Here is a 24,698-nt window from a genome sequence, read left to right as displayed (position 1 = left end):
TTTGGAAACACCACATGGAGGCCCCATGATGCCACAATGAATAAAGCATGAGAGGAACACAGGGAAAGTTGTTGGCGTAGGCGAGGAGATGCAGCCACTTCTACCCTGACCTAGATCTCCAGTCATTTAGTCTGTCTGCTAATGCCTTTCCCTCCGTCCTTCCTTTTGCTTTCAACATCTCAATTTCTTTCTTTTTCCCCCTCTTGGATCGTCATTGTTGGAAAACTTCAAATGCCTGATTAACATAATTCAAACATCGTAGGTAATTAACATGTAGCCTATATAAGCTAAGGGACAAAAAAAGTTGAACATTTGTCTTCTGTAGTGGTTGGAAGGAATCCATAATATTTGGGAAAAACAACTGGCAAGACTGTTCCAAACATAGTATAGTAAGACAGATCCACTTTTATAAGGGAACTTTGTATAGCGTACATAGTTTTCCAGTGGAGTGGCAATCAGGATCCTGTTTTCATTTCTTTACCAAATGAAACCAAGTTATACCCAGACAGTTGAAACATCCTCTGACATGAAAATAACTGAGCCCTCAGACGTAGTCGCATGTTTTTGTGCAGAGAAAACCGTTTGCATGTTTGTGTCAGTTGCTGTTTTTGGCACAATAATGTATATTTCAGATGGGTGAGCAGCCGACCTTCTATGACGTGTTTACACCCAGGGCAGGGACTGAGTCAGTCATGGTGATGGAGAGGGGTGTGTGTGTGTGTGTGTGTGTGTGTGGGTGGGTGGGTGGGGTAGGCTAATTATGCTTGCTCTGAATCTCCTCCTCAGATTTCCAGGGCAGCGTTGCGTAGAGAACATAAACAGAGTCGTAATGGTGCCTTATTGGACAGCGGTGAGAAAGCTATGAGGTTGAAAGGTCAAGGGGTGGGTGGGTGGGTGTGTGTGTGTGTGTGTGTGTGTGTGTGTGTGTGTGTTTTTGTTTGTGTGAAGGATCGGGGCAGGTGAACTCTTCTACGCAGCCCGGTGCCACGTACGTCACACACTCCTCCACCTCAGTTAAATAGAGGGCAGAGGGTCGATTGGAATGGATGATCTTTGCAGACTGGAGTATTTTTCATACGATTGATTGCTTTCTGAAAGCATTATAATGATGTGTATGTGGTGGGGGAGAGATGGAGAAATGAATTGTACAGGTCATTAAAACCCACACATAGCTGTGCACATTAGTACTCTCCTTAAAAACAACAACCACACTCACTCTCAGCTCCACTGTGGGCTATGTCCATCAAAGATGAAGCATTGTTCATGTAACTGATGGTAAATGAATCTTTCATCACTTAAAAATTATCGAGAAAAACTATTAAAGGTGCAGTCAAACATTCTAGGGAATTCAAAATCAGAGTATATCTCCTCAAAATCCACTACCTTTGTGTGCGCTGAAAACCCAATCTGGTGTTAATACACAGCCTAAACTCTGTAAAATGGTACTGTATGTAAACAAAAGGTATGTAAACAAAGGGGGTCACCATAGCTGGCAACATGCCTGTTGTGTGTATTAAAACATTTTGATTGGATTTTTTCTTCTTCACACACAGTACAGACGGGTAGCGGATCGTGAGGAGATATTCACTGATTTTTATTCTAATAGATTTTGACAACGAACATTCTCCAGAATAGCTAACTCCACCTTTACTATGCTGGTTTATTGACCGCCCCCCCCCCCCCACCCCTTGTTTGAACCTGTGGTCCCTCTGAGTAAATAAATGAACATCTTCATCGATATTCAACGACACATGCCATGGAGCTCCAGGGGATATGTAACCTAAACCTAGGCTAGGATGCCCCCTTCACCTGCAGTATGGATTTCTATCTTGTAAACAGAAGGGGACAAATACAAGCAGTAGATACATCACACATGACACACACAGCTGTCACCTGAGACAGGATCCACCCACTGCTGTTTGGCCTATTCCTTGGTAAGCGCATTCCTCAATATGGATGAAGATGCATTTAAATGAATGTTTCACCTAGGTCTAATTTATAGGAAAGATACAGAATCAGAGGTTTTGCTTTCTACGCCAAATAATTCCTGAGGTAGTAAATCAAAGTCACAAACAGATACGTACATTATAAGTCTAAAGGAATGACAATCAGAAAAATAAGATAGTAAGGTGTGAATTGGAATGCAGTCTAAAATGTGGCTTCATGATAAAAGTTATGACTTACTTAAAAATATTAGTCCAAATATCAAAATACTAAAATATGGACTTATGTTACAATACTTGGTCAAAAATATAAATGTGCTAATTAAAAATATGAATCCATTAGAAAAAAATGGGAGACAAGTCAATAGTCATTTGAACTCAAAATTCAGAGAAACCAAGTCAAAAATAGGTGATATATAAATAAATAATTTGATTTACAGTAAAACTTGAAAAGAAACTTTATATGTAAAATGTGTAATATGTAAGTCAAGTATGAAAAATAAAAAATTAAGTAATTTTAAGTCGGTCAAAAACATGAGATATTAGGTCAAACCTTTGATTTGAATGTTATGCTTTTGACTGACTTAATATTCTTAGTTTTGCCATTGCTAACATATTTTGCTTTTCTATTCCAGGCACAAATGGGCTTCAATGAGACACTGTTTCTCTTGATTACATGGATTTTGTGATATTTCTTGAACCAATTTGCATATTAGTGGATCCAGATGGCAAAAAGAGATAACCGAGATATCTCATCTCATTTCACGAAAATACAACCTATGCTACGGGTAAATGGAAATGATGCCCATAACAATATGCCCCGTCTTCTTTATCACCTCTCATTCATTCAAACCAAACCCCAGAAGAGGCTCTCCTTGTCCCCCTCACAGCAGGTCCTAGGTGGGCCTGCCCTGGCTGTCTCTGACATTTGAGCCCCAGGATGAAGGCAAACTGTGCCATAGAGACACCCAGCAGTAAGCACCCGACCAGAGGGGACAACATGGCGCTCCAGCCCTCAACTCCCACCAACAAATAATTCATCCGGCTAACATTTGCTTTGTTCAAACGCCATCCGGTCCTTTATCCACCACCGCCCTGACCCGTCTGTGAACCCCACAGCACCTGTATGAGCTGAAATAACTGTCAAAGGGAAGTATACAGTACATGAGTTTAAAATTGTGTGGGAGTGCAGGAAAGAGTTGAGAAGGGATGTCTATTTTTGGCAAACCTTGTTGAAGCCAGTTTGCATTTTCTTTTTTATTGTTTATGTTTAAGTTGCATGTGCATTAGGAGTTACTTTAAAATATTAGTTAAAATAACAAGATACTAAAATATAGACTTAAGTTGCATATGATATTATTTGTTTTTATAAATTGATACGATCTGGGGTTGTGGTGGAGCCCTTTAATTAGGCTCAGGTGTTTGCATGCCGAGGAGAGAGTGGAAAGGCAAACAATTTTTCAACCACACACTACGAACCCTTTAGTTTTTTTTTGCATTGATTTCATTACTTTTGCCTTGAATAAATGGCTGAAGGATTAACAAGTGTGTTTTGTCTTCTACTGACCACTCTTAAAACCCCTCACAGGAAGAAAAAATAAATCCATGACATAATCCATAGTGTTTGCTGTACACTTTTAATATACAAAGTCCATTTCTTAAATAATATTTTTTTTAAATGTTAAAGGCAAAATAATCCTTTGAATCAAATTCCAGCACATTACATTTTTTTTGTGAGCTGCACCAGGAAGCACCTCATTCTGGCAGCCAGAGGAAAGCTGTGAAATTTTTAAAAGCTCACTTCCCAGAAATGATGTAACGTCGCGTCAATAAAACTCAAAACTGCCTAGTAGACACAGAACCTCTCCCCTGTTTGGTGGCTGCACGGCTGAATGTGAAATTAATGTGATCGAATAAAAGCAAAAATGCCCCCCCCCCCAAAAAAACATAAGTAGATACACAATTTAAAAATCAACTAAATTAAACAGGAGTCCAATTCAAAAGGCATCATGCTTCATCTTCTTCAGAGGTCTGGTGGAGGCTCTGAGGTCGTTTGGGCCGTGAGCAAAGGCGCAGTCCTCAGCCTGCAGGGGGCAGCGCTGGGGGTGGTGCTCATAGAACCAGCAGGGGCGTGTCTTCAGGGCGCCAGGGGCAACGGGCTTCCTCTTGGTATCCGCCCTGGAGGCCTTCACATCACGCCAGTCTCTTATGTGCACCCTCCCTCCCTCCACTGAAAGACAAGCAACCACATGCTGAATAAAGCGCTCCTCCCCAAAAGCTAGAAATTAAAGCTATAGTGCATAACCTTTTTTAAATACAATTAATATCCGTTACATTCAAGCCATCGGCAAACGCGTTGACACAAAGTTGATCAAGCCTATCAGCTCCACAACACTCTCACTGTATTTCGTAGCATGGCAGCGTTTACAAACTGGTGTCGCCCCCCCCCCCCCCAACACTGGTGCAGGAGCTCCGAAAAGTCCCAAGAAGAGCCCAAGAAATGTTTCAGTTGTTGATTGTACTGCTAAGAAAAAAACTTGGACGTACAGCAGAAGGTATGAAATCCATGCTGCGCCATCACCAAAGGCTAACCTCAACTAAATGCATCAACAGTGTTGTTGGAATTACTAAGAATCTCTCATGGGGAAGTTACGCACCAAAGCCTTAAATCGGTTCCCATCAAGTAATACCAGAAGTAAACAACCTGTTTTTTTCTCCATATATAGAAAATTACAAGCATTTGCAGATTAATATTTCCTAATTGAATCATTCATTCGAAATATGAACAACTGTGTTAGAAAATATTGAATTTAATCATTTATGGAGGGTGTACAAGCATATGATCATGAAGGGGAAGTCAATTACAGCTCCCAAGGTGCATTTCAGCAGATAGTTTTTAGATTTTGTTGTTATTAATCATTGCATTTTGTTGAAAAACTGAAGGTTAAAGTTGAGTAATTTAAAGCAGATCCCTTAAGGGTCCTGGGTCTACGTATGACAAATTCAAAACGCTGTATTCTGTTCCAAATTAAATCAGCCAAGCTTTTCCTAATGTGCAGCAGCTCTGACTCAGCTGCTGGCTTCTTCTCCATGGCAACGACAGCCCAGGCTCATGGACCATTGTGGACAATCCTGTTCCTCCCAAAGTTCGAATAATTCAAACTGATGGGGGAAAAAAACTGAAGTGTTATTCAATTCTACGGGAAACCTTGAGGTGCATTGTGGACACCATTAAAAAGAAAACTTTTTTCGAATGAGGATTTTACAGTGGTTAAAATGATACTTTTGCAAAGAAATAATAAACTTATCGTAACCACTCTATAATACTTTGTCTGGTAAATTCAATTAAAACCAGTTTGCAATTTCAAATGAAGATAGAAAATTGGAACTTCTTTGGATCCTTGAGTTGCCTGATGCACCTTGAGTGGCCTTGTGTCTGAATTGTGCTATATAAAAAATATCAGTGATTATTAAGACTATCTTGTTGATAATATCCCATTCAAGTCAAATGTATTGTCAAGTTCTGCAATATGTGCCAGACATACAGAGGAATTGAAATTATGTTTCTCTCTGACCCACAGTTCTATCAGTACAAAAGGATAAAAAAAAAGATAAGTAATATATACAATAAGTACATTCTTAATAGTGCAAGAGTAAGGCAAAGCCAAACGGTATAGAGAAGTAAAGAAATTGTGATATAAAGAACATTATTATGAATATGTGCAATATATAGTAATCTAAAGAAATTGAAAATGTACAAGTATTCGTTTATAGATAAATGTAAAAAGCAAGTGGAAAAGTGTCCCTGAGGGTTAATATAATAAGCCTCTTTTCACTTTTTGGCCTCAGTTTTATGTGAACTAGCTCTAAAAATGTTGTGTGTGTGTGTGTGTAGTCCATGTACCTCTGAAGACTTGGTGGTTGTTCTTGAGCAGTGTCTGAAGGCCTCCACACTCCTTCTTCAGAAGCTGCAGGGTCTGCTGCTCCATCAGACCAGCCACCTCACCCACAGAGAGGCTGCCTGGGAGGAAAGGGGTGGGGGGAGGCATAAGAACAGGAGGAGGGCTGGGGACCTTACATTCAGCAATATAATAACACAGGTAGGCACACAAATACTTCTCAACCACCAGAAAGAAAAGGAACATCCAAATCAGTCACTGTCCGTCAGAGTTAGCCGGGGCCGTGAAGTGAAGCTCAATTAAAGCTGCTCCCCAACACAGCTGTCAGAGGGACCAGCATGCATTTCACCAGCGCATCTCCCCTTTCGGAGGCTTGAGTGCGTGAGTCATTGTCGTCACTCGTCCACGGGGACAGTAAATTTAGAAACAAGAGTGCAAAAAAAAAAATAACACTGGCGAAAACGGGGATAGCGAAATAGGCAACACAAAATCCTACACTACAAGGGTGGCCGAATAGCAAGCAGGCAAATGACGTACTCTGGTTTTGGCCAACGTTTCATGAGATTCACAGTATTTCTGATTTTGCCCTTTCCTCCAGTAAGGAATTCAATCAGGTCTGACATTTGGTTTGTACAACTGATCCTCCCGTTCTTCTTCATATTGGAGGGGGTCCCACCACATGATTTCTATTGGTCCTTTGTGACACTCCATAACAATATTTAAAAATTCCTTTTGGTCAAAATCAGTGAATATCTCCTTGTGATCTCCTACCTCTCCGTACTGTGTGTGCACTGAAAAACAATCACAGCCTAGGCTCTGTAAACGGGCATGTTGTTAGCTAAGGTGGGCCCACTTTGTTTACATACCCATAGTTTACATATCAGTATGCAGAGCTGCATATTGACACCAGATTTGTTTTCAGTACGCACAAACAGGAAATATTGACTTATTTTGACAAAAAGTGAAGTGATCTCCAGAATAGCTGACTTCAACTTTCATCAGGGCCGGCGGTAGCCAGGGGCCAGGGGGGGCCGTGCCCCCCCAGATGTGAGCTGTGCCCCCCCAACCAAAATTTGAGATTTTTTTTTTTTTTTTTTTTTTTTTTTTTTTTCGATAGTGGGTCTGGGTTTTTTCCCGACCCACTATCGGACGGAAAATTTCGTTCGCTGTCCAAGAAAATGTCAAATAAAATTAATTGGGTGGGCAGGCCTGCCTCCATCCACCCGCTTATAGGCCTAGTGGTCACTGACACTGCCTGGTCAGTGGTCAGCGTTGCCAGGTCCGCTTTTTATATGCGACTTTGGACTTTTTTCTCAAGAGCAGTCACTGCCCCCGACTGCCCTGGGGGGCCCCCTCCAAAAAAAAAAAAAAAATTTTTTTTTTTTTTTTTTTTTTTTAGTTTGTGTGTTTGATATTAACATCACATTATGCAAATGTCAGTTATCATACAAAAAAGGAATACAATGTTTTGGTCTAGATAATTAATAGCCTAAACATTTTATCAGTTCATCTGGGAGGAAATCCGAAATTATCTGATCATGTCACTTTCACATCCATGCAGTGTGTATTGAGTTTATTTAAAAACAATTGGAAATGGGGCTGCCCTCAGTTGCCCATACACTGTGTATAGTCTATAGCCTATTTCAGCCTTGTCTGTGGAAAAAAAGATACAGTAGCTGGACAACAGAGTTCTTCTGCTTAGTTCCTCACACTGCATTTAAATGCATTCATTATATTACAGAGAAATATGTCCAGTGAAAGAAAAAGAGCTCCAAGCCCATCCCAGAGGACCCTCCATAATTTTTTTTTTATATTAATATTTTTATGGAAAATCCATGTGTCCTTCTTCAATAGCTTCTAATTAATCTGACCCAGTGTCTCCAAATTAATTTTCCTCTCAAAGTGCACCAGATTCATGCATTTCACTTTAAAAAGGTTAAAAAAATCTCCCGGGGGGGCATACCCCCGGATCCCCCTGGGAGGGTCTCAATCTCGGCTGTCTAAAACTTTCGCACAGCCGCACAGTGGAGGCACTAGCGGAAAACACTGGGTGTGTGAATGATATTTAACAAACATCTATAGTTTCAGCAGCGCTAACATTGGAGGGGGGCCCCCAATCATATTTCGCTTAGGGCCCCCTGAAGGCTTGGGCCGGCTCTGCCTCCGACGCTCTCTGCTCTGCTCATCTGACCAGTGGCGTTTTCTCCCGGAGGCCAAGGGAAGCCAGGCTTCCCTGTTTTTTAGGCTGTAGTTGTCATCCAATAAAAACATTTTTATTAACAGTTTGGGTAATTATTTGGTGCTGTGTTGCTGTCATTTCTTCCCCATTTTTCTCCTCTCATTGAGCATTTCAAAATGCGCGAAACAGCGCCCCTTTAAAGTTACATACTGAAGACGTGGCGAAACCAGAAAAAAAAAAAAAAAAATCTGTTCTGCATTTGTCCTGTTGGACACACAAACACACACATGATTTAAATTGCCTACTGTAAAATATAGATTAGCTGGCTACTGTTGGCTGCTGTTAACCAAGTGTATTTTTTTTTTTTAAATCAGTTCTGCATTATCCTGTTGAGAACACATTCAGACACACAATGCATTGACTAATAGGAAGTAGGCCTATTTAATTCACCATTTGAGGCATCAAATAAAATTAGCCAATAAAACACTTACATCACAATCATTTATTTTATATATATACACATTATGTTGTATATAATGTATATTATATGTTATTCATAAACATTTTGGAGAAAAAAAACATGCAATAATCAAATTTCCCACACAGCAACACTCAACGTTTATTTGCATATTGTGTTCTACACAATTCACAGTAAATGTGCCAAAAAGCAGACGCAGAGATCTTACAAGGGCAAAAAATTTCGGCTCGCGCGCTCTGCGCGCGCTCGCATCTTCGGTCTCCCTGCCCAGTGTGCCCACCCAAAATTTCTACGGGCCCCCCCAAGTCTGACTTTCTAGAACCGGGCCTGACTTTCATTTAAATTATTGAACATGACAGGATTCCACTATGAAATAAATATATCCTCTTTGATCCAAGTGCAATTGGTCCAAGCACCAACTTCAAAAACAGTAGATTTTTGAGCCATGATGCTTTTCATCAAGAAACAGAAACTTGCGAGAGGTCACATTGTCGGCCTTAAATTTGGCAAATTAAATTTCCTGAGTTAATCCCTAAAATATGCCACAGACACACTCCCACTTCACAGACACTGGCTGGGCCAAAACACAGTCCTGTGCTCACTGCTGAGGAGTGCGAAACTGGGCAGACTGCCGTGCTACACAGCCCAGACGCCACAGAGGCCCCTGGCCTTAATATAATATCAATACAGCATTTAAAAGCTGTGCCCTTTACTGCTTCAACGTTAATGGGGATTAATGGGAGAAGGTCAGTATTGACACGAGTTGACGCAGGCGATTATTAATGGCTCGGCTTGGCGTACACTTAGACTTTTTTTTTTTTTTAGGTTGAACGTTTTTGTCTGACAAAAGCTAAGACGGCCAGTGATTGATTGCTTGTTGTGGATGATTGTTTTTTGCTGCTCAAGCCAATTCAGAATCAGGCTGAGTGGAGAAAGATTAGCCTTTCTTAAAATTGTTCAATAAAAAAAACATTAAAAGGATCATTTTCAGCAACCAGTAGCACAGCTTTTTTTGGGCATTGTCCATGTTTTTATTGTATTGTCTAATAAAAATGGCAAATACCACAAAATAATGTACTTTCTTTGGCTATCCTGCAAGTTAGAACTATCCAAACAGGTCACAAGATGATTACCAAGTTGGGAATGAAAGAGGAAAAAAACATATCCGTGAAAGCCTTCCCCTTTCTTGTGAAATACTGGAGAGTTTTACCTCTTTAATACTGTAAAAGACTATTAAAATGAAACCGATATAAAAAGTGGAACATCACTGTTTGGTTGGACTCATTAGCAATAAGTTGTTGCAGGCCAAAAGAAGTTGGGACGCAACTTGCTATCCCTCTCTTTATAGGAATAACAACTTGCTATCCCTCTCTTTATAGTAATAACAATAATAATAAAAACAATACTCGCGATAAGTGAAAGAAGTTGCAGCCATTACCCGTCACAAATCTAGTCTGAATAAATGTCTTTATAATGTGAAAAAAGTTCAAAATAATAATAACACCAGTGACACTGGAGCACTGAATAATGTGCCAATTGCTTTGAAGATTATTCTAGCGATTGCTTAGTCTGAAAATTGTGCTAAAGAGGATTTCCTCACTCTCTCAGCTGACATTTTCAAATTGCTTTTTTCTCAAATCCAAAGCCACCCACAACTATTCAGTTTTAAAATCCAGGAAACAAACGTTATATCAATTTGTAAAACGTGCTTTTCTAATGACCGGCTAAGCAACTTATCACTGGGTCTTCTGGAGAATTGTCGGAGCTAAATGGGAGGTGCCAAAACTTTACTAACACACTTAACACCCACTCCCTCAGAGACAATACAAAGTACACTTACTTGAGGCACTGCGTGACATTTTGACTGTACTTGACTGTCTAAAAAAGCAGGTTGCTGAGTGCAGTGAATGTCCTATGTACAGCTGCTGCACGCTGACTTTGGTTCTCAGCACGATGACATAACTACCAGAGCCCAGTCAGCAGTGTGCCATGCATGAGCTAGTAGCTTGATTCATAGCTACAGTTCACACGTTAACTCTACCAAAGATAGAAATTTGGGGCACAAATAATAAGCTGGTATTTGCTTGAGTTATTGCCGTTTTTATGGCAGTGTTAAAGGTGCACTATGTAACTTTGGATGTGTCAAAGAAATTAACATCTTCTAAGGTATATTCTCATAACTGAATAAACCAACTTTGTTCATAAGAAAAATTGGATCCCTCGAACACTGTTTGAAGTTAGAAAGCTTCCTGAAAAGTTGCTGTTTAACTGTTGTTGTTTACAGCAGCAGGGCTCACAGTTTGGTTTACAAACACGTCTTACATTTGGTTTCATGTGCCTCAATATAATTTTGTTTTCAATAAAGCATAAAAATGCCCCAAAAATTTCTTAAATCAAAAATATAAAAAAATTATAGGGTTTCCATATCGGGAACATGTGTTTTGTTAACTAACTGCAGGCTCTGCAAATGTAAACAAATCCCCCCTTAAACTGCATAGTGCACCTTTAATGAGAGAAATGTACTGTACATATCCAACATCAAATATTGGCTTGGGCAAGTGTGTATGGAGAACCACAGGCTCATGAATATATGAACGCTGCAGACACCTGTTTGTTTATGAGGTAAATGTGTTTTTTTAATCTTTGCAATGAGTTTAATAAAAATTATCAAAAAATTTAATTAGGAACACAGGAGGAATGTATGAGTATGTTCAACACCTTTTATCTGGTCTAACACCAAAGAAAGGAGGATAATACTTCAGTCTTATGGTTAATAACAAACTAAAATTTAAAATCCTCGTATAGTCTCCAAAGACGGAGCGAAACTGAATCCCCAAGCCCTTTCGATGACTCTGGAGGACCTCTGCTATTGGCTGAGTCACCCTTTGTTCTTACGCAGCAGATAACTGGCAGGAATACCTCAATACAAATGCACGCTCATGCATTAATCATAGACGCTGGTGCATTATTCATCCAGTCATCTCTATGTAGAGCTACAGAGTCCCTTTATTTGCTCTCGCTCATATTTTCTATACCTCTGATTTCAGCCCCAAAGGAGAATTCTCTGCTTTAATCATAGTGGTCCTCCTCATCTCATTCGGTGTGTGTGTGTGTGTGTGTGTGTGTGTGTGTGTGTGTGTGTGTGTGTGTGTGTGTGTGTGTGTGTGTGTGTGTGATGATGATGATGGAGGGAGGGAGGGAGGGAGGGAGGATCAGACAAGCTGTCAAAAGTGCTACGAAGCAGCCTGAAATAAATGCGGAATATATTTTTAAGGCAGTGAAGAGAAATGTGGATGTGATTTCTCTGTGTTGTTTTGGACATATCCAGGTAGCTGCTCTACAAACTACATATTTTGTATAAATGTAGTCAATGTTTTCGATTCCAAAAATAATTTGGGACACAGAAATGCATACAATTTTACATCTTTATACACAGGCACTTAATCTGTGGAGTTGCACTCTTTCCCACAGACACAGCAAACTAAACGGCTTAAGAAAGAGAGCCATGTCAAATCTTAGCCAGCTGGCCATATAGCCACTGTCTGCTAAAGCTAAAGCTACATTTATGTTGTTTTCGCATTTTTCAGTTAGTTCCTCAATATTACTCAAAGAGGCAGCAGCCAGGGCAAATCATAATGGAGAAAAAAACCTGGCTAAACAGTCAGACAACTGTCAAGCTTAGCAGGTCAACTTTTTACTCAAGTGAAATTCATGCTCCTTTACCTACCTTCAAAATGACACCTAAGATGTTTTAGAAAAATAGGCAGGCTTTTAATAATAAGTTATGGGCTTTAAATAACCAAAATAATAGTTTCTCAAATAAATAAGATATTTGTACTTTTTTTAAGTACTAACAAAGAGCAAAAAGCTTTTTTTAGCTACACAGTTTGCCAGCCAGCCTGAAAACCTTTCCTCAGAAGTTGACTGACTCTGTATGTCTGATCTCTTCCTCTGTAGGACACTAAAGCTAACAGATATTACAAAGTAATGAATTCTCAAACTCCCTGGGTGAGCAATAATAAGAGTGGATCAGTCAGCTTCAGACACCGTGCCCTGCTCTGGATTTAATCTCAAGCCTGTTTCAGTAGCAGCTCATATTCCAGGCAGACTCGTTGTGTGGTATATTTGAGTTAGGGGTGTGACAATATACTTATTTATACTGCACCGTCACCGTAAAATGTACCCAACATTTTATTTGTATATTCCCTTTCATTTGAAGCAATGCTGAGTCGCTGACAGCTAACAAATGTTTCACTGTTATTGATTAACTAATTAAGCTCATGTTCCTTATTACTAACAAGCAGGGTTTTTTTTTTGCATTTTTCCTCTGAAAAGGGTGGGCTAAACAAACTTCTTTTATCAACCTACACAGTACAGTAACGTACAGTAACGTACAGTACAGGTAGCAGATTGGGAGGAGATATTCACTGATTTTGACAGAAAATGCTTTGTCAAAAAAAAAACATTCTACAGATTTGCTTACCCCGCCTTTAACTGAGAACCGTGACTTTTGTGTTCCGTTACACCCTTCATTTACACATGTATCTTGGATGTGTTGTTTAGTGTCTGCTGTGGTTTACCTCCTGTGTTCCAGTCGCTGGTGGACAATGCGTGGTCGTCCTCAGTCATTCCTAGCAGGGCCTTAGCAACCTGCAGGACCAGCCCGTCCACCAGGCCCCGCGGGAGAGACGCACAGTTTCTAACCAGCTCCACCTTGTCTCTGGGCTGGAACCCCACTCCCCAGCTGTCTCTGTCACTGTGGCAAGAGGCCGTGTCATTCCCCGTGTCTGACCCTGGATCAGTAGTGACCCCAGAGACGGGCTGCCGGCTGTGGACGTAACGCGTTCTCCTCCCCTCTGCCTCGGCCCCATCAGGCTCCTGGTAGTTCCTTGACTTTCCCACCAGACACACCTGTTGAAAGGAGGCGTTGAATGTAAGCAGGGCTCCCATGGGTGCTGTAAATACCCCAAGCACAAACTCTAAAAATGTCGACACAAATCCTCAATATGTGTATACTGTGGCCATAAAAAACAGCAATATGCCAACATAAATACTCCTTTGTGGGGAGGGTGTGGAGTCCTAGAGATGGGTCTAATGCATAGATAATATTTAAAATCCGGGCTGATCTCAGTTATTCCAACTGCATCCAATTGTCCTTTTATATGCGCATCGCATAGGCCCCCTCAGTGTTGTCATGGAGATATAACCTAAACATACAGAGTAGAATGTTTATTTGTACTAGGCCTTAAATAGGTTTAATAATGCTGTGAAAACCGCCTATTTAACATGGGAGTCAATGAGAAATTGCTCTGTTTTGAAACATGCCCCTAGTGGCCACTCTGTGAACTGCATTTTTGGTCACTTCCGAATTGGATGCTGGTAGAATTCACTGTGGTTGGGGATTGGTCTAATGACACCATCAAGTTGCATTATGGGAAGTGTAGGATATGGAGCTTTTCACAGCCAGACCTTTATTATACTATCTATGAGCCAGACCCATACGAGAGATTAAAGGGATAAATTGGATGCTGCACTTTCAATATTGACCAATCTTTTAGAATTCTGTCAACGTAACTTTCTGTGTACATTTTTAACATTTTAACATAAATATGAATCATTTGACAGTTGATAGATAGAGATGGATTGAAAACGTAGGGAGAGAGAGAGAGAGAGTGAGACCAAATTCCACAAAGGCAGTACTCTGTAACTTGGGAGTATACTGTAGATTAAAAGAACGGAATGTTTTCAAATAAATGTTTACGGACAAGACAAACTTATGGAGTACAGCTGTGTAATAAATCCTACCCGTTTGGTGGAGGGTATTCTGAGGCAGTCCTCCTCTGTGTTGAAGCCAGCGACCTGGCTGACCTCTGCTATGAAGTCAATGTATTCTTTATACTGAGACTTCTTACACTGCCGGCGCTGGTATTTACCATAGAAGTCAAAGAAGCAGCAGGGGAGGACGAAGAACCGGCAGGAGTAAGACGACCTGCGGAGAGAGACAGAGAGACATAGTTTTTTTTTTTAATATATTTTTTTGGCATTTTTATGCTTTTATTGATAGTGTAGAGACAGAGTTGAAATGGGGCAGAGAGGGGAGTGACATGCAGAGCACGACCGCGGGCTGGAATCGAACCAGGGTCCGCTGCTGGCCGAGGCCCATGGGTGGGACGCCCTACCAACTGAGCTAAGGGTGCCCCTTATAGTGGTCATTTAACTGAGATTGTTAGCTACTTTTGTTCCTTTAAAAGATGGACTTAGCAATTCTGGAGAATCTTTGTTTGTTAAAATCACTTTGTCAAAATCAGTGAATATCTCCTCAAGGTCCACAACCTGTGTGTGCGGCGAAAGAAATTCCAGTGTTAACATTAAATACACAGCAGTAAACGGGCATGTTGCTAGCTACGGTGGGCCCCCTTTGCTATCTTTACATCAGTTTACAGAGCCTAGCGGTGTATTCTATTAACACCAGATTTTTTTCAGCAAACACACAGTAGAGACCGGTAGCGGATCGTGAGAATATTCACTGTTTTGACAAAGAGTGACAAGCAAATTCTCCAGGATCGCTGACTCAACCTTTAAATAAGGTTCAGCAGACAGGAGAGACATCCATTTCTAGAGATTCACATTAGGAGAAAAAAATTGTTGATTTGGCTCAACATCGCCATCAGGTGGTCGCCTTAAGAAATACAGATTTTGGAACTGGAGCCGACACAGGAAAAAACACACACACACACACACACACACACACACACACGCACAGATTTTGCACATCCTCCCTCGGCACATAATGTTATTCCAAGTGTGGAGAGATCAGCTGGCACTTGAGTGGGATTATGTGTATGCATGTGCGTGTGCGTTTGTGAGTGTGAATGTGCGTGTGTGTGTGTGTATTTGTGTGTGTGTGTGCTGATGACTGGCCTGGCTGCTATGATGGGGATCCAGGGTGTGAGCTCGTCTGAGTGGTTCCCAATCAGCCAGTCTGTTCCCGGGAACAAGGAGTTCTCGCCGGGGGTAATTGCCTTTTCCTGAAATAGCAAAAAGACCCCAAAAAAAACACCTTAGAGATGGGAAGAAAGATGCACGGCGGAGAGATCTGATTCTAAATCGCTTTATGGAAATCGACTGAAAAGGGGGCAACTTTTTCATCTCGGGGGTCACATCAGCAACCTGTCAATGTAATATGTATGAAAATGACGTATTCGGTCTTTGCGCTGGTTGTGTGTGGAATCAACTTTCTCGTTTTCACATTTCTCCCTGACAAAACAATGACTTTCTAACGATCAAAGTCCCAGCAAATACAGCTAATAGTTTATGAAAAACCAATCATATTTGTGCTTATGTTAAAGTGGCTACGAGGAACTTATATTTTGTGTTGATTCTAGCCCCCTTGGACTAAAATGGTCGTTTTATGAAGCCAGCTATATACTACATCATTCCCGGACACAGGCATTAAAAAAACTATATACAAATAGCATTCCTTGCACTGATGGTCTCATTTGCTGTTACATGTCATTTATGATGATCAGAGGAAAAATTAGACTGTTTTTAAGAAATATTTTAAAGTTCCTCATAGCTACTTTAAACAGGCAGGCGCATCACTAACGTCCAAAAATGATGTAGGTTAGGAGCACTGGGGCCTGTGAGGTTCAGAGAAAGCTTCAAAATAAAAGCTTTTCAGGACAGAGTGTGTGGTGCCCCGTGGGGCCATGAAAGATTGGTCTGCCACATCCGCTCCGTGAAAAAAAATAACTGTCAATAATATATGAGCTGAAATGGAAGCAGTCAGCACAGCCTGTTGTCAAAGGCATGATTGTGGCCAGGAGGCAGACGAGATGGGGGGGCAGCGAAAGTGCTTTCCCTGCTAACGTGTACATGTTTACATTCAGCATTAGTCCCCTGTGCTGCCGTAGAGTCGCTGTAGAGTCTGATGCCACAATGGCTACAACAACAACTCAAGTATAACCCTGTCTGTGCCATGTAGAGTCAGTGTAGAAACTAACGTTTTATTACTGTTAAATAAAAGTCTAAGATAAATCAGTTGAAAATGGCTTTCAGTGATTCTGGAGAAAAAAAACAAAGTTTTTGTCAAAATTAGTAAATATCTCCTCAACATCAGTGGCAAGGGGGCTACACCGGCTAAAAAAAAAGACCACCTACCTAAAGGCATGCGATACTGTTTTCTTGTGAAAAGTTAATAACACTCATTATGAAAAAGCTGAATAAGGTTACAATCAGCCCGCCTGCTTGGTGCTGGTTCAGCCCACTCACCTCCAGCAGAGTGTGGGGGCCGTACATGTCCCAGATCTTCCTCCTGCGAACGTCCAGGCCTGAACCAGGGTGCTGCAACACAGAACAGGGGTGACAGTCAATACCACGCGCACAGGTAGACCATTTAGTTTATATTACACCTGATCCAAAGTCACCATCAAAAGACATGAGTCCCCTCATTTAGAGCTTGTCTCATTGATTTTGAAGATCAGCCTAATTGAACACATCAGTGCATCGAGGTGCCAAAGTTTATCTGGATTTTATAGTGGTCCAATTAAGCAATAGGAAATCATTTTACATATGTATTGTATACAGGACAGGTGCATCTCAAAAAGGTGAACATTTTCATAAAAATACTCTTAAGACTATACTTAAGATGGGCCACATTTATGTACTATTAATCAAATGTTTTATTGGTTTTGTGTAATATTCATATATCTATATATATATATTACACTCACCGGCCACTTTATTAGGTACACCAGTTCATTTTCTTGTTAACACATATAACTAATCAGCCAATCACATGGCAGCAACTCAATGCATTTAGGCATGTAGACCTGGACAGGGCAACTTATTAAAATTAAAACTGAGCAACAGAATGGGGAAGACTTTAAGTGACTTTGAACATGGCAATGTTGAGGGTGCCAGACGGGCTGGTCTGAGTATTTCAGAAACTGCTGATCTACTGGGATTTTCAATCACAACCATCTATAGGGTTTACAGAGAATGGTCCGAAAAATAAAAAATATCCAGTGAGCGGCATTTGTGTGGCGGAAAATGCCTTGTTGATGTCAGAGTTCAGAGGAGGATGGGAAGACTGGTTCGAGATGATAGAAAGGCAATAGTAACTGAAATAGCCACTCGTTACAACCAGGGTATGCAGAATACCATCTCTGAACGCAAAACACAACCAACCTTGAAGCAGATGGGCTAAAGCAGCAGAAGAGCCCACCGGGTGCCACTCCTGTCAGCTAAGAACAGGAAACTGAGGCTACAATATGCACAGGCTCACCAAAATTGGACGATATAAGACTGGAAAAATCTTGACTGGTCTGATGATTCTCGATTTCATTTGCGAAGTTCAAATAGTAGGGTCATAATTTAGCATAAATAACATGAAAGCATGGATCCATCCTGCCGTGAATCCATCACCATCGTACCTAATAAAGTGGCCGGTGAGTGTATATACATACAGAACTGATATATTTCCCTTTGTGTAATGAATCCAGAATATATGAAAGTTTCCCTTTTTAAATGTACTTTTCCATGATATTCAAAATGTTCAGTATTTATGCTGCTGCTCTTCAGTTGGTCCCTTTGGGATTTTAAGTCAATTCAGTCTCTTAAATGTTTGGAAGGGTTACATTGGGTTCGGCACAAAACTGGGTCAATATTAGTGCACTTTATTAGGTCAAACATTAGAGATATAATGTGTTTTTTTTATGATGCTTTTTTGGACTTCAGTAAGCTTTAAAAACAGGAATTGACATATTTAATATCAAATATGCCATTCCTCCCTCTGGGGAGCTCCGATTAAAAAAAGAATCGATTTATACATTCAGAAATGATTCTTTTGTATAGAAGGAAAGAGCCTCTAACTCACCCCTTCATTGGTGAGAATGTGAACCAGGAGGCCGTTTCCACAGCCCAGGTCCACAAAGGACTGTTTGGCAGTCAGACCCTTCTCTGCTCGCTCCTCAGCCCACAGCACCTGCAGTAACACCACAGAGGGATTTCAATCATTTATCAGTAAAACCCAATTACCATCTGCTGTATGACACCTGAGCCACACCGACACCCTCTCACCTGCCTCCTGGTTTGAATTGATTTACTGGGTCAGGGCTATTTTTATGCTCGAATTGATTGACCCAGATTTTGGTTGCGTTACAACTACACGCATGTAACAACATATTAAATGCCAAGAGACATGAGGGGCTATTTTTCAATCCACATATCAATCTTCAAAGACTCAAATGAAGTGATCAATCATCATCAGTCATTGATTTAAACATGAACACCCAGGTGTGAACTCACAAGGAGATATGTAGCTATGGCGACGTCCTCGTAGACAAACTTCTCAGGATCTGTCACCTCAGGCCAAACCTATAGAGCATAGGAAATAAAGAAATGTACATCAATCCCAAGCTTATATAACTGTTAAATAGGAACACCTGATAGGTGCAGTGTGTAGAGGGAATTGGCTTTCTTTTTATCAGAACAGACTTGGAAGAAATTAAATATTTATTTATTTATTATTATTCTTTCGGACAATTCCACACAATACACAATTTTCTCTTGCAAATATTCATACATCATACTTTGTGTTGTCCGAAGGGAGACGGAAGAAGCCAAAGGCTTATCAGGTCCCGCCCCCATAAATATAATAGGTATGTTTAATTTGTGTATAATCACTTGATAAAAAAAGTGATTTTTATTATTACCTTAGAATGAGTGTTTTATATCTAGTAAAAGGTGCCCACACTGCCACGTTTCTAGAGTAGCTCAGAACGGACAAACTTGAACAGCTATATGCGTTTTTTATATATAGCGAGTGTCTGCTGGGAATGAGAATGACAAAGAAGAAGTACTATAGAATAATCACTTTATACATTTTCACCTCGTCACTTGATATTATGGAAAGACTTGAGGCAGTGGTGGATGATGCCATCTTTAGTAACTAGCTTCTTGTCCTTATAGGCCACCGTAGCTTCTGTAAATTCTCTGAACAGGTTGGGTAGAGACGGAACCATGCAATCTAGAACTTTCACAACTTGATGACGCCAAAAAGCTGCCCTTATAGTCAGGGCATTATATTGCCTGACCTCCAACAAATACTTATTTATTTCATCATAACAATGCGCCTTGATCTTGTCTCTTGCATATATATCCGTCGCATCCCTGGATGTTTTCATACGAAGACTCCGTCGATGTGACGTCACTTCCGGCTCGCACTTCATTGTGGGTCAGAATCACCCAAATAGCATGCTGATTTCAACACTAAAAAATCTCCACAGGTTGTAGTAAGGCTTCCGGGTATTTTTAAACATACAAAATCCGACCACAAGAATTAGGACATCCTAAATCTCATTTCTACCATAATAAACAGCAGAAAGTATGGGTATTGGAAGGCTGGGACGTGTTCAGTTGCAATTTTTTCAGACAAAATAGCGGAACTATTACCTTGACCATGGCCTTGTACTTGTCCTTGAGCAGCTGGTATGTGACGCTGTATTTCTCCACTGGCAGCAGTGACAAGGTGCTTTTGAATTCACTGCTCTTGCATTCTGTGGCCCAGCGCAGCAGCCTGGGCATCAGCTGACAGGAGAGCCATGGCAGCCGGGGGTAGGCCACACCGTCAGAGAACCACGCGTCTGGAGAGAGCACGTGCAGCTCCAAGGTCCTGCACACAAACACACAGTCATCTAAAAACAGTTGATTTTGACTTGTCAGTTCATTTTCATTGTTGTTACGTACCAAACCAAGCAATGCACCAAGTTTACTGCATCCCTACCGGTTTGTGCTCATTTGAATGATAGTTTCTTTGTGTCTAGTACTAGGTAATAAGGCCATGACTTACCCACTGATCTTTAAACCATTGTTCCCCTCTCCCCTTCCCATCAAATAGAGTTCGGTGTATCTACCACACATTGGTATACAATTTACAGATGGGATATCCTTGTGGATTTTGGGAGTGTATCATCATGATGCTGTCATAGGCTGATTCAATTATTTATTTTTTTATCAGCTTCTTGTATGTGAAATTCAAAGAGACATGGCAATACAAATGTTTAGTTTTTTAGTTAATTGGTACACAGTATTTTTCAATATCATGACACATCAAATACTTGATTCTGTCAAGAGATAGTGTTGGGCTGTAAAAATGTTGTTTTATCCCTGAAAAAGTCTTCTGTCATATTTTATAACAGCAATGAACCAAACCAAGGAAAGTAGCCTATCCTTTTGTAAACATTTTACATAAACAGAGGTAAATAATTGAGACATAGAAGCAGTTCATATTTTGACTGATTTGGATGTATTATGCTCATCCAGCAGTCACTGACCATCGCTCACAGTCCTCATGGAGGAGCTGAAACTGATAAACGTTGCTCGTCTTTAGAGACACCTGCCCTTCTGAATCCTCCTCAAACGGAAGAAAGGTCACTTGTTGTCTGCTGAAGTCTTCAAGAGATAGAGGGAGAGAGAGAGAGAATAAAATACATGTTAATAAGCCAACAGAGTTGTGTGGAGCCTCTCATTGTGGTCCACTCACTCTCACCTTTGAGTATGAACTCTTTGTGCAGCTTTGTGCCATAACAGTTGACTTTGGGGATAATGGTGCGGACAGTAGCGGACCAGGGTTTGTCGTCTTGGTGCGGGTGAGCAGGTGACATCCCGCCGGTTAAGAATAAAAACACATCGCGGGAGAGTTGTGTGTCACCGTCCCCATCCAGCAGGAATAGCAGCGCCTCTCTGCCCACATCCCCAGCCTCAGCCTCCTTCACCCCGCACAGACGCTTGTTAACAACGTGGGGTTTCTTCACCCACACGTCCACCGCCGACCAGAAGCCCTCGGGAAGACCTTTACATTCTCCTGGAAACTTTACGTCAAAGAGCTTTGGCATAATTGAGTCTCACACACGACCGCAAGCCATGTGTTTACAAACGGAGAGTGCACTTCCGGGGACTTTTATTTTGTATTTGCGACTAATACAGTAGTTTTTTGTTTTGTTTTGAATATATTTTTAAATGCTATATTTAGTAATTAGTTCGCATAATGCCCCATTACATACGTGTCATTAATTAAAAAAAAAATTTAAACTTTGTCATCATATAAGAGCTGAAACAAAAGTGAAATCTCGTCGCTTTGTGATGACGTTATCAAATGTGACACATCCGTCAGTAGAGGGCGGTGTTGCTCTGACAAGTAGGCTAGGCCATGGGCTACACCACTTCCATCACATTTTTCTCTCTCTTTCTTACCAATAAAATAACGAATCAACAACATAACCTGCCTATTAGAATTTAGATAATCAAATTTTTTAAGGATAGGCCTATTATTCAGTCTTGGTGGCCGGTCATTAATAATTGGTAAAACTCAAAGCCATAGATAGTAGCCCATATACAGTGGCTTGCAAAAGTATTTATAACCCTTGAAATGTTCTACATTTTGTCACGTTACAACCACATACGTACATTTATTTTATTGGGATTTTATGTGATACACCAACACAAAGTGGCGCATCATTGTGAAGTGGAATGAAAATGAAACGTGGTTTTAAAAATGTTTTAAAAATAAAAAACTGAAAAGTGTGGCGTGCAAAAGTATTCAGCCCCCTGAGTCAATGCTTTGTAGAATCACCTATCGCTGCCATTACAGCTGCAAATCTTTTGGAGTATTTCTCTACCAGCTTTGCACATCTACAGACTGATATTTATTTCCCATTCTTCTTTGCAAAATAGCTCGAACTACAGATTCAGCATCAGATTGGATGGAGAGCATCTGTCAACAGCAATTTTCAAGTCTTTCTCAATATTCTCAATTGTTTTTAGGTCTGGACTTTGACTGGGCCATTCTAACACATGCCTATGCTTTGATTTAAAGCATTCCATTGTAAATCTGGGAAGATAGATGGAGCCAAATACAGGGCACACAACCTGTTAGAGTCTGCAAAAGACTTGAGACTGGTGCGGAGGTTCACCTTCCAGAAGGACAACTACCCTAAACATACAACCAAATCTACTATGAAATGGTTTAAATCAAAGCATAGTCATGTGTTAGAATGGCCCAGTCAAAGTCCAGACCTAAAAACAATTGAGAATATTGAGAAAGACTTGAAAATTGCTGTTGACAGACACTCTCCATCCAATCTGATGCTGAATCTGAACCTTGAGCTATTTTGCAAAGAAGAATGGACAAAATATATCAGTCTGTAGATGTGCAAAGCTGGTAGAGAAATACTCAAATATATTTGCAGCTATAATGGCAGCAATAGGTGGTTTTACAAAGCATTGACTCAGGGGGCTGAATACTTTTGCACGCCACACTTTTCAGTTTTTTATTTATAAAAAAAATTTAAAACCACATTTCATTTTCATTCCACTTCACAATGATGCGCCAATTTGTGTTGGTGTATCACGAGAATAGTGCTGAGAATGATTTAATAATAATTATGGAAAGTCTAGAATCAATTTAAAATCAATTCTGTGGGGTTTGAGCTGACAGTTTTGTGAAGTTTAAGAGTTTACTCATTTCATTCTACAACAGTTTTCTTTGTAAGATCATCATGTGTTAAACTGAAAGCCACTAGGTCTCGCCTTGTTATTACATTTCAAACTGGTTCATATCTCTGTCACGCATACATAGAAAAGATCACTTTTAACACTATCATATTTCTCATTGCTCATTGCTCAGTATCACCTTTGCTAAAAATAAACATTTTACATTTTTTCAACTCTCCCAGCAGTGATTCACAGGCCACCTCCGCTTACCCCCCATGAAATAAGCCAGAAAAAGCTTCCCACACTGTAAACTGACACTGAGGATATTTAATACAGCCCGAGGAGTGCATTTGTCTGTAAATGACAGGTAGTTGTCTAAATGCCGGTCCAGTGACTTATGGATGACATAAATGTGTATAATGGTGACGCTTTGATTTGTCACCTATTCATCATTAGTGTTTGTCATTAATTGAATTGTTTGTAAAGCTATTGGATGTGGTGGCATGATTAAAAAGTTGTGACGCAAATACAAATACGGTCTCGTGGCCTATGATTGATCAGGTGCTAAAAATGCGGGTGTGAATTAAAATAAACTATACTGATTAAAACACCCACATTTATTCCTGGAATGGGCCACTCTCAATCCTCAAAGAAAACTGCCCAAGTGTGTCTTGAATCTAGTTTAGTTGGAAGTGCATGAAACATGAGTAAACCGATCTCCACAATACCCTTTGAATGGCTGAGATCTATTGTTTGTGTGTGTGTGTGTGTGTGTGTGTGTGTGTGTGTGTGTGTGTGTGCGTGCGTGCGTGCGTGCGTGCGTGCGTGTGTGTGTGCGCGTGTGTGTGTGTGTGTGTGTGTGTGTGCGTGCGTGCGTGTGTGCGTGCGTGCGTGTGTGTGTGTGTGTGTGTGTGTGTGTGTGTGTGTGTGTTGAGTAATTCAGGCAGGAAGGGAGGTGCAACTTCTGGGTTATACTGTACCAGGAAGTGCAAAGGTCCTTCACAGTGCCGCTGACTGGTTTTGCATTTGAACAAATAGCCACTTGAAGTGGGAGGACAAAAAAAGAAAAATCCTGTCAAACTAGCTTGACGGCAAGCAGGTATGGTGAAGAGAAAGAAAACCATTTGAGTTTCGTCTGAGTCCAAACACTTAAGATGGCCAAATGTTGCAATTACCAGTGTTATTTATGGTAGTAATTTACCTCCTTCAGCCCTAATGGATAGGAAAGATTACTTAATGATAACATAAGTTATAATTGTTTATATTTACCAGGCTGTGTAATAACACCCAAAATTGTTTCTTCCAGTGCACAGAGTACAGATAGGTAGCTGATTGTGAGGAGTTATTCACTTATTATGACAAAAAGTGATTTTGTCAACAAGTGTCCTCCAGAATCACTGACTTCACCTTTAAGGGCCACCATGACTAATGTTATCATCAAGCAATGCTTCAAGCTGAGTTTTGTCAAGCTGACATTTATGAAGGGGGAGATTTATTATGTTGAATTAGGTAGGCCTACAATAATCTGCAATATTGAGTGTGTCCATTAAATAAGCATTTCGTTCTAGCTAGGTAGCCAACACTAAATGTATTCTACTTGATAAACTAGCATTTAGTACAGGTAGGCTACACAGGTATGTACCCAATTAAGTAGCATTTTGTTTTTGCACAATTAATGTTTGATAGGCCCACCTACCGATAAAGCA

General features: G+C 40.5%; 1 protein-coding gene across 1 annotated transcript; it reads right to left on the bottom strand.

The window, feature by feature from the left end:
- Positions 1-3,606: 3,606 nt before the first annotated feature.
- On the bottom strand, positions 3,607-21,425 carry trmt44 (tRNA methyltransferase 44 homolog). The gene is made up of 11 exons (XM_080052045.1): positions 21,050-21,425; positions 20,835-20,952; positions 19,954-20,173; positions 18,808-18,876; positions 18,377-18,484; positions 16,771-16,842; positions 15,421-15,527; positions 14,305-14,488; positions 13,080-13,410; positions 5,848-5,964; positions 3,607-4,173 (listed from the first exon to the last, which is right to left on the bottom strand). The coding sequence occupies exons 1-11, from the start codon at positions 21,393-21,395 to the stop codon at positions 3,941-3,943; spliced, it is 1,905 nt and encodes a 634-aa protein (XP_079908171.1). The 5' UTR covers positions 21,396-21,425; the 3' UTR covers positions 3,607-3,940.
- Between the last annotated feature and the right edge of the window lie 3,273 nt (positions 21,426-24,698).

This window comes from Ammodytes marinus (assembly GCF_949987685.1).
Source record: "Ammodytes marinus genome assembly, chromosome: 23".
Classification (NCBI taxonomy): domain Eukaryota; kingdom Metazoa; phylum Chordata; class Actinopteri; order Uranoscopiformes; family Ammodytidae; genus Ammodytes; species Ammodytes marinus.
Note: the sequence above shows the minus strand (reverse complement) of the source record. Positions and strands in the feature narration are given on the sequence as shown.

Coding starts and splice junctions, on each gene's coding strand:
- trmt44 (XM_080052045.1), bottom strand. CDS start 21,395: ATGCCAAAGCTCTTTGACGTAAAGTTTCCAGGAGAATGTAAAGGTCTT. Junction 18,485..18,807: donor CCATAGCTACATATCTCCTT/GTGAGTTCACAC, acceptor GTGTTACTGCAG/GTGCTGTGGGCTGAGGAGCG. Junction 13,411..14,304: donor GAATACCCTCCACCAAACGG/GTAGGATTTATT, acceptor TCCTTTCAACAG/GTGTGTCTGGTGGGAAAGTC.